The sequence below is a fragment of the Belonocnema kinseyi genome, chromosome 2 (genome assembly GCF_010883055.1).
Source record: "Belonocnema kinseyi isolate 2016_QV_RU_SX_M_011 chromosome 2, B_treatae_v1, whole genome shotgun sequence".
NCBI lineage: Eukaryota > Metazoa > Arthropoda > Insecta > Hymenoptera > Cynipidae > Belonocnema > Belonocnema kinseyi.
This window is the reverse complement of record NC_046658.1, coordinates 1,316,405-1,327,277: the sequence shown is the minus strand read 5'-3', so window position 1 is coordinate 1,327,277 and position 10,873 is coordinate 1,316,405. Positions and strand designations below refer to the sequence as shown.

Sequence of the window (10,873 nt, the reverse complement as noted above, 5' to 3'; positions counted from 1 at the left end):
CTTTTTAAGTGCACCATCAGGAATGTTACCCTTTCGATATATTAAACAGGGTTTTGGAAATATAATAAAATAATAAGTACATTCCAAGTAGGACTTGGACCGACTCTCACTTTTGCATTTTCCAAAACAGCACCTCTTGTGCGAACCAACCTTTTTTCTTTTCAATGGATTTTCTCCTGGTCTATTAGAAATTTCTTTTTTGGGAAGTCTTTTAACTTCCAATTGTTCGAAATAGTTTTTTTCGTCAATATTTACTATTCCCACATAAGTTTCAGTCAAAATTGAACGAAACTCACATGGAAGTGCTATATATCTTTAGCGCTTGCGCGATGTCGTTTTCTTAAATGAAAAGGTCTATCCTTTCCGTTTATTCTTTTCGTCAGTGACCCAACCGCTTGGCTTTGAGCGACATTCGGGTCCCTCCTCCCCGCTTCTCGAGAAATATTATATACCCCGTTATACGATGCGGCGATTCAATTATAAATGACTATCAATTATATTTAATATATTTCAATCCAATTTTCCTTCAAAATTGAAGAAAAACATACTTTAAAATAAATAAAACATAATAATTATTATAGTGTATTTCGCGGGCTCTAAATTAAGTTATAACCTGACTCATTGATAACTTTTCGAATTGGCTTAAATTTTAACTTATTTTATACATATATGCTAGTTTTTATCAGCAGAAAGGGGTTATAAAACACATAATCTATAATTATAATTAATCCGTATTTTTCTTTACCTATCTCTAATATTCAATACATTTTAGTAGCATTGAAATATTTGTACACCTAGAAATGATTCTTTCCTTTTAATTCAGTTAAATTTGCCGCCTTACTTATCCAATATGGAAGAATTAAGCGGCGCGGTTCTGATTGGGTCAGTTTTTTTACTTGCGCCTGGCTACATTGGGTATTTTTGGATCATGGTACAAACTCTCAATCACTGTAACCTTGGAGACCTTTATATGGCCTAAAGGGCAAGCAGAATTTAATATCAAGAAATATAATAGCCGGTTAAGAATGTTGGAAGTTGACGATAAGAAGGTAAGATTTGCTGTGAGTATGTGACAGCTATTACATAAAAAATGAAATTTAAATATGCTCAAGTTTGTTTCGAGGGGCTATTCATTCTGAAATGAGACGAAGTTGAATTCAGTTATTTAACCTGATTTCCACTTCTGCATTCAATCAATTCAGTTTTGAACTCATCCTGCATCTCCCGTTTATGCATGGAAAGAAGGCCACGGATGGGTTGCCATGGCGATGTATTTTCCTGACTACTCAGTAAATGCAAGTGGCTCATGGCCCTGCCGATGAAAAAGCACTTGTGAACGGCACTGGGCCTTCAGTGACTGTTTGTGCTGATTTCCAGCATCTAAACCAGTAGTCGGCAAACTTTTTGCTTAATTTTCAGGTTTGGGCAGGCTCCACCCGACTCAATTTTTTTTTCTACTAGTCAGTCTATTCATGTACTTTTATGTGAGTGAGCTTACTTAACGGACCCGAGTAAAAAGTTCAATTTGGTATACACAATGTCAATTCGCCGTAACGAATTGGCGTACTTCATTAATTATGTATGGTATGGAAATATACATATGTCAAGTGAATTAACGGAACTGTCCCGCAGTATCTATGCACTGCCTCCCATAACTCAGCTTATTAAGGGCATGTGACACAGCTAAGTACCTATATTTCCGACCTCACTTTTTCAGTTCACTGAATGTTTTTTTGAACCTAAGAACTTTTTTTGTAAATAAAATGTTCAGATGAAACTTTGGAAAATGTATTAGAGTACAATAAAGTATGTTTAGGTACTTGATTTTGATAGGAACTTCACTGAAAATTATTTCATCTTTTTTCTGAACCTCGACATTTTTTGAACGTTGATACTTTTTTAATACATAAAATATCTGTCTGAAACTTTGAGGAATGCAAGAGCCGAAAGAAAACTACGTGTAAGTACAAAGCTTAATACTAAAAGATTTAAAAAAATTTCAACTATCAATTCCATCGGCATCCACCGGTAACGTTGTACGAAAAAATACGAATCATCTAGAGCCCCGTCTAGTGGCCGCCAGGGTTCGTATTTTCGTATACAACGTTACCGACTGAAGCCGATGGAATTGATAGTTGAAATATTTTTTTTACATCTTTTATTATTAAGATTTGTACTCAAACGTAGTTTTCTTTCGGCTCTTGCATTTCTCGATATTTTATTTACAAAAAAAGTTCTTAGGTTCAAAAAAATATTCAGTGAACTGATAAAGTGAGGTCGGTAATATAGGTATTTAGCTGTTCACATGCCCTTAACCTGAATAGTGGAGGGGGTAATGCCCTTGTTACAGCCTCTGTAAGACCCCTCGATTTAGACTGTTTTTAGTACGCTAAAAATTCTATTTTCTCCTCATCCTTAAAGGCCTAGTTTTAACTAAAAAATTTGTATCGTTAGTTTCTATTTCAAAATTCGCATTATTGTATTCTGTTACACAATTGGCACGATGAGTTTCCATTACGAAATTCGCATTGTCGATGCTTCGTTGCAACATAGGTATGGCATTTTAGGTGCTAACGTGATGCGTAGTGGCTCTATTACCAAAACTACAATTCTTATAACAATTTACGAAACAATGTTTTAGTACGTCAATAGTTCCGTATATCCATTTCATTCTATATAATACATATAGTAATACACAGCTCCATGCCACTTTTCTGGAGGCCTGTGGTAAATATTTGTCACTAGAGTTGACTGTCGCCGTGTGGCGGCGCCAGCTATGCAGTCAGCCTAGAGTTCAAGTAATGCTTAGCAAAAATGTTTAAAAAACTGTTTGTTAAATAAACATAATATCCTGATAGTTCTGGGTGCAAGATAATAATCGTTAGGATTTTTTTGAATCTTTTAAATTAAGAATGATTTTCGAAAATCGTAACACTCGCTGCTTTTAGACATAAATCCCACTGTATTTCTACTAACCAGAACAAACTATTATTCATGCGCAATTAAATTAGACATATAATTATTTGTGTAATTTTTAAGTATCTAAAAAGAAAATAGTCTAAATTTTATATTATATAATATATATTATAATCATTTTTATTCATTAATTTAAATTTATTTCGGATTTTCAAATATTTTAATAAACATATTATGTGTCTATATGAACGCAATTTGTTTCCTTATTTATTATTAAATGTATTATTTTTATCATTAATTACTTATTAATATTATTATTATTTATTATTTTAAGTTATTTCAAGTTCAAAAAAAAGAACCTGGTTCAAAAGGAATCGAGAAAAATATGCTATAATGTTAATTATATTTAATTTTGGAAAAGAACTCGAGGGGGACTTTTGATTCTTTAGATTCTCTGTAAATCTCATTGGTACGTTTTTATGTAAAAAAAATTTTGTTGTGAAGACCTATTGATTACAAAAATAACGATTTTATAATCCCTAAATAAAAGTTGTTTAATAAAAACGTACCAATGAGATTTGCAGAGAATATTTAAAGGAATAAAATAAGCCCTACAGCATTAGATTAAAGAATAGTTGCAACTATTACCTAAAGTGAGAGAGAAAAAATTGAAAGCCTAAAAACTATTGTAAAATAAACAATGAAAATTTTGAAATATTTATTTAAAAAGTTCAACTCAAGTTCTTTTCCAAAACTAGTTATAATTAACAATAAAAGATTTTCCTCGATTTTATCAATCATTTTTAACAACTTTTATTTTTTAGCTTAAAATAACTTTAGTTCATGTTTAATTTTTAAAAAAGTACAATCAAAATTTCCTTTTCCTCTTAAATCTTAAGCTTTACATTTTCCTAAAAGTATAAAAAATATTGTTTGACTCTCTAAACCCCTTTCCAAATTCATAAAAAGCTTCTTTTTTTACAAAATTGTAAAAAATCTACAATTTTTTCCAAATTTTCATAATTTTCAAACTAATCATTATTTTTCAATCTTTCTAAGATATCTAAACGTTGAAAATTCCTTTTAAAATTTTTCTTACAATATTTTAAAGACTTCCAGATTCTTTTTCGAGCAATTTTTGGAAATACTGCGAAACCTTTTAGAACATTATTCTAAAGTTAATTTTTTAAAAATAAAAAATCACTTAACATTTTTCTGGGAATCTAAACAAAATGTTTTAATTCTCTTGAAACCTCTCGTAATTTGAATTCAGCTTCCTTTTTTAAAGTCTTAAAAAGTCTACATTAGAAAAAATGAAGTCTTTCACGAGTTTATAATTAACTTTGAATTGCTTGAATGCTTTGAAGTATTTATCAAGCAAATAAAAAAAATAAAATAATCTAAAAAAATGACTTAAAAATCTTTCAGATTCTTTTTCGACATATTTTAAAATCCTCAAAGCTTAAAATTAACCTTTCAAAATAAAATCTGAATAATTTTGACTTTTTCCAAAATCTGATTGTCCGTGTGGTACAAAATTTCACCTTCAAAAAGCTTTATTCTTTTATATTACAGTCATCTAAACCTGTAAAATTATTTATATCTTCAAGTCTTTAATATTTTTTAAAAGACATAATTTAATCATTTTAAACGAAAATAAACATTCATTGATCATTCTTTTCCGTAGACTCGATTAGAATAATTATAATAAATAATTCAAAATCTAAATTTCCTGATAGGCGAGAATACATAAATGTAATATGGATAAAATAGCAATTCGCAAGTTATTTGGAAAAGTTAGTTCTTATGATGCGATTTCTTTTTTAAAATAAGACTTTTAAGTTCATGTTTAATTTAAAACCAAGTATAATAAAAATTCCCTTTTCGTCTTAAATGTATAATTTTAGTTCGTTTTTTTTACACTTGAAAATTTGAAAATATATTAAGATATCATTTTTTTATAATCGAAAGTATAAAGACGTTGTTTTGGATTATATTGAATAATGCTTAAAGCAACACAACTTAAGTGTTCCCGTTGTAACACAATAAAATTCATTTCATTGTACTACGGGTGGTTAAAAATTTAGACGCACATTACTTATTTGAAGAAACTTAGAACTACAAGTAGATTCTACTTGTAGTCGCTACCATTGAGACTTTCGACGGCTCGTATTATATCCTTCGCTGGAGAGAGATTCCTGGCCGGTTATATTGTTATCTGATATCCTGACACTAGCACGAGGTGCAGGTATTTGCTCTTCCGTTAGATGCTGTCTCAGCAGTTCCTGTGCGTTGAACGAGTCATCGCCTTGTCTGTTCTCATGGTGCCGCGTAGACCTCGCTTTCTCGTCATCCGTGTTGCTAACGCATTTGTCGCTCGAGCTAACGCTGTTATCTCATTTCTTCGCATACTGTTTTCTTGATTAAGAATTCGTAGATTATTTGTTATCATCCCTTGTCCTATTTCCAATTAATTTAATTTTAGCAGAATTTGTTGCAATGAATCTATTTCCTTATGGTTGAGGTTTTCCATTGAATTTCGTAGAGATATATTTGGGGAATTGATCGGTGAATCCATAGCAGTTAGGAAAGGATTCTTGATCAAAAAGATAAGCTTGTCTGAGTCAGTTTTGCCAGTTGTTGACGCGATTTCCTGCTGTTTTTCTTTATATTTGAGAAACACCAGTTTAACAAATATCTTTGTCGTAGATTTAGATCCTCACTTGCGAAATCGTGCTAATATAACTATCTGAACAACGCTCAACCAAAATTGTCATAACAATTAGTCCCCAAAAACGACGGTCAATGAGACTTATTCTGTGAGAGTAGTTTTTACAGGAATAATATCTTACATTTAAGTGGCTTACTTTTATTGTCGTTGCTGCTTGGCAGGATGATGTCCGTAGATGTTGCTCTGCAAGATGATTTCTGTGGATGTAGCTCTGCGTGGTGCGATGATCACTGGTTGGCAGAAGTGACTTCTTTTTCTGAGGTTTACCGTCGGATTGCGTACTCTAAGCTTTTACCGTCTCGATCGACGTTCCCAAATTATTAATTGCAGGTTCTCTTGTTGCTTCTGGTTTACGTAGAATAGAGTTGACTTAGTGTTAGTTTAACTGCTAATTTTACCAAAAGAACTTACTAACCACCACTTATCGAATTTATATCCGTAGATACCATCTGAAGTTCGTATTTTCACTTTTTTCGGATTCCCAATTCGTCCAAGATAGGGCAGTTTGTTTTTCTTTCTTCTTTAAACTTTCGGAGAAACTTGATCGTTTGCCGCTATCCTGGCAGGATCGTCAGAAAATATAACGGGTCCGAATAAAAAGTTCAATTTTGTATTCACAATGCCAATTCGCCGTAACGAACTGAGGTACGTTATTAATTACGTATGGTATGGTGATAGACATATGTCAAGTGAATGAAAGGAACTGTCGTGCAGTGCCTATGCACTGCCTCCCATAACCCAGCTCACTAACCTGAATAGTGGAGGGGATAAGGCCTTTGTTATAGCCTGTTATAAAAGTAAAGAAATTTTAAAACTTTTAATTTTTTAACTAGTGATTTGAAAATAGCACGATCAGCATCTACGAATTTTCCCGATTCCGATGGTATATTACTTGCCTAGAAAAGTTGAAAATTTGAAGAAGTTTAATATAAAGAAACATCAGCTTTACAATCAATTTGATACTAAATAATTCTAAAATTTGCAACCTTTATAGACAAATTACATGTCTTTGGACTTAAAAATTTTTTAATCTCAAATTTTTTCCCATTTTCTAACAAAGGACCCTTGAGGTAAGGGGTTTAGGCATAAAATGATCCACATGTACACCTGGTCTAAGGGAAATAGCCGCAGTATAATTGACTTTGTTGTGGCGGATGAAAGACTAAGAGAGTTAGACAAAGATACAAGAGTCATGAGGGGTCCTGAATGCAATACTGATCATTACCTTCTGATCTTTAACTTAGGTCGGGGATGGAGAAAAAAGAGAACCAAGAAAGCAAAACAAACGCGAATCAAAATTGAGAACCTACAGAACCCGGATGTGCGAATAGATTTCCTAAATAAGATAATCGAAAGCATAGATAGGGCAAAATGGGAGGACCGTATAAAAAACAAAGATATAGAGGGTGCCTGGACAATGTTACGGGATATCCTTGTCAGATGTACGATCGAAGTGTGTGGTACCGCAGTTGTAGGAAGAATGTCTGGTGATGCGTGGTGGAATGATGAAATTCAGGCTGCCCAAAAAGCAAAAAGAGTAGCGTACAAGAGAACTTTGAACATCGCAGGTCTTACCAATGAAGAAAGAAATAGACGTAGAAATGATTATAGGCGCGAAAATAGAATACTTCAACGATTATTTAAAGAAAGTAAAGATACAATTAGAGCAGAAGAAGAGATAAAAATACAGAACGACTTTGAAGGAAGCAGGAAACTACTTTATAAAAAAATTAAAGGAAACAATAGTACAGAAATTGTCAACATGAGAAATAGTAGGGGGGAAATGGTATATGATGCAGAAGGAATACTAGAGGCTTTCAGAGACTACTTTAGGACACAATTCGGAGATGAAACTATAGGACACCATAACTGCGATGTTGAACACGATGCGATGGAAAACTCAATTGAGAAAATCTGTGTCACTGAGGTTAGGGATATAAATAAGAACTTAAAAAACGGTAAGGCTGCCGGGGTAGACGGTATTAACGCTGAAATGCTTAAACACGGTGGCGCGTGCATACCACATAGACTGTTTGAATTGATAAATTTATGCTTCGAGATGGGAGACGTCCCAGACGATTGGAAAAAAGCGATTATCGTACCAATACTGTCTGTTTTGGTGTATCTCATTCCATTTATGAGATACGTTATATTAATTCCAATTTTAAGTGTCCAAAAGAAAAAGTTAGATATCTGAAATAATCGAAAGCCATATATTCTGAATTTCTAACCTTCTCATAGATAATTTCAAAAGTTTACAAATTTTAATTTTTATTCCCCTGTAGCTGGTCTTCTTGGTAACCTAGTCGAATAAACATAGGCATACCGATTTTCACTAACACTATAGCATACACTATTAACACACCTTTTCAAAGACCTCACAGACTAGATCTATTGGATGAAAATAGTCTTTTAAAAATTTAAATGGACACTTGAAGGGGAATTAAGGTATAGAAAACTAGCGGTACAGGTAGTCCTGAAGAAACAGCACTGACCAGTGCCCTTTCACTGCCTTATCGACAGGCTGAGGTCACTGTTTAATTCGCTGATTTCAGTCTTGAATTCCGAGTTACCCCCTCTGTTTGTTTTTATATTGTTTTTAAGCTGCGACGACATGCCCAGCTAGACGGATGAGAATTTTGTCAATTCTATTTCAATGATTGCAAAAAATAATCCAACAATATCAGGGCTTGTAGAGGGCGTGACTCATTATATACCCTGTCCACTAATTATTGAAAAGTTACTTGGTACGAGAAAAAAATTGTTTAAATATTCAAAAATGTCACCTGGTCGTATTATATTTGCTTATCACTAGTTTTAGTCATAATTAGAGTTAGTACTAAAGGACAAAAATTAAATCAAATACGAAATGACTCACTAAAAAAAATTGTCGAAGCGAGTGTTGATTTTTTTATTTTAACCCATACGTGACATTAAGTTTCCCGCCGGAATATAATCACTATATGTGTCAAACTGACCCCACCGTTCACCTGTCCACCCTAGAGTTTCTCTAGGGAGAGTTGTGTCACCACTTCCTCCGCTTCTGATTGGTGCCGCCGAATCGCATGTTTTGAAATTGGCGCATTTTTCATGTCAAATTTAATGTACAGCCATTGAATAAATAGTAAAAGAATATAATAAAAAGAATAATAATGTAAGTTTACCAATTAAGAATGTTTGAAAAGTGGAAAATCTTTTGTTTTAATCACAATTTTTTGTAAATCCTATTATTTCAGGCTGTTGGAAAAATGCGGTAACATCTAAAAGACACTAACTAGAATAATAATACTTAAGATTCGATCATTGAAAATGATTGCAAAGTAAAAAGTATTTTTATAATGACATGAATTTTAAAAGAATTAATAATTTTGCTAAATTCAATCTTACACTATAAATTTTCGAATTCCTGTGAAAAAAAAAAATAAAAATGAGACAATACGCAGGGGAAAAGTTTAAAATTGTATTGTTTATGAAGTAAAGCAAAAGAATTGAATATTGAGTTTACAGCGTTTTTTAAACACCTTTGAATAAAATATTTCAAATAAAAATAAATTTAATTCAATCCTAGAGAAGACCAAAATAATATTTTTTTTAACAGGGTTTACATCATCCTCTAAATCCAAAAATCAATTTTAATTTTCTTTTATTATTTACAATTTTCCACATGTTACAATCAAAATAAACCTGCAATTAAAAAATAACTAAGGTACATTTCCGACTCTTATTACATTATTTACAAAAATTAAACCTTACATCACAAACAGCAGATTTGGAATCAGATATCCAATCATCTCGATTATTACTTTCTATCGATAACTTGTTAAACTGAGGAATATTTTGGAATTTGTCTTAATTCCTTTACTGCAGTAATAACTATTACGGCACTAAAGGATGCAAACCGGCACTAGGGTTTTTTAGTTTAAAAATCTTATTTTCCCAACAAACACATCACGAAAATGTATTATGATATATAACCTCTTCTTAAGAATACTTCAAATGTTCCGCACTTCGCTACGTATTTCCGATTCCGGTTTCGCGTCAGCTAGTGAAGGGGGTTTACGTGATACAACTCTCCCTAGAGAAACTCTAGAGCGGCCCTGTCGGTTTAGAAATTGAGTTTATTCAGCAATCAATATCAATCAATTTAATACCGTGTAATAACACCTCTTAGGACAAATATTTGATACCATATCCCGGAAATTATCTTCATAATAGTATCAAAAAGTCTTCAAAGTTTATATCATATTAGAAGCGGAACAAATTTCTTCGTGTAAATTAATCCGTCTAGGCAAACGTTTAAACACTTCTTTGATTTTAAATCGTTTTACATTACTTTCATTGTAAGTATTTGGCTTTATTCAAGAAATGTGCCCACGGATACATAGCCCTCTAAGGCAGTGGTCGGCACGCTCTTGCCCAGGGCAGGATATCCTGCCCTGGCTGCCCTACGACCTACTTTCAGGGCAGTACCTGCGAGCTTGGCCAGACCACCCCTTTCTTCAGGGGTCCTTTGTTAGAAAATGGGAAAAAATGTGAGATTAAAAAATTCGTAATTTTGCAATCAGGGACTTAAAAGTAATATATTTGGAATCTACCTATTCTGCCGATACCAAAGATATGTAATTTGTCTATAAAAGTTGAAAATTTGAGAATTATTTAGTATCAAATTGACTGCAAAGCTGATATTTCTTGATATTAAACTCCTTCAAATTTTCAACTTTTCTAGGCAAGTGATATACCATTGGAATCGGAAAAATTCGTAGATGCTGATCGTGCTATTTTCAAATCGTTAGTTAAAAATTAAAAGTTTTAAAATTTCTTTACTTTGACATGCCTGTGGGAAAAAGACCCTTGCTGGAGTAAGCTCACTCACACTAAGGTACATGAGTAGACCGACAAGTAGTAGAACAAATTAAGTCGGATGGAGCCTGCCCATACCTGAAAATTAAGCAAAAAGTTTGCGGAGCACTGCTCTAAAGGAGGCCTGTCCAGAGAGGTGAATTCGACTTAATAACTACATGTTTGAGTTCTACCACCAGTTTCTCTACTCAGCTGCGGGGGTTGGTTGGTTTTTAAAATGGAAGGGAGGTCTTCAGTGCTGTAAATACATAGTATCTCGGAATGTGTCTTAGGGCGACTGAATTTCAAATAAAATGAAGTAATTTGGAATTTAATTAATTAATATATTAGCATTAAAAGAATGCATAAGCCTTACAAATAGGGAAA

The 10,873-nt window shown here is 32.9% G+C and overlaps 1 protein-coding gene across 6 annotated transcripts in view; it reads left to right on the top strand.

Annotated features, from left to right (window-relative positions):
• Window positions 1-945: 945 nt before the first annotated feature.
• LOC117166926 (UTP--glucose-1-phosphate uridylyltransferase) overlaps window positions 946-10,873 on the top strand; it is a 194,490-nt gene continuing 184,562 nt past the window's right edge. For 2 of the 6 annotated variants that reach the window (XR_004466327.1, XR_004466328.1), the window contains exon 1: window positions 958-1,061. Coding sequence is in view for 4 of the 6 variants with exons in the window: in XM_033351388.1 (XP_033207279.1) it covers window positions 1,026-1,061 (36 nt within the window). In the remaining 2 variants the exon portion in view is untranslated. Of the gene's footprint in view, window positions 1,062-1,559; window positions 1,585-10,873 lie in introns of those variants that run through there. The other 4 variants (XM_033351388.1, XM_033351387.1, XM_033351389.1 and 1 more) reach the window with 3 other exon arrangements.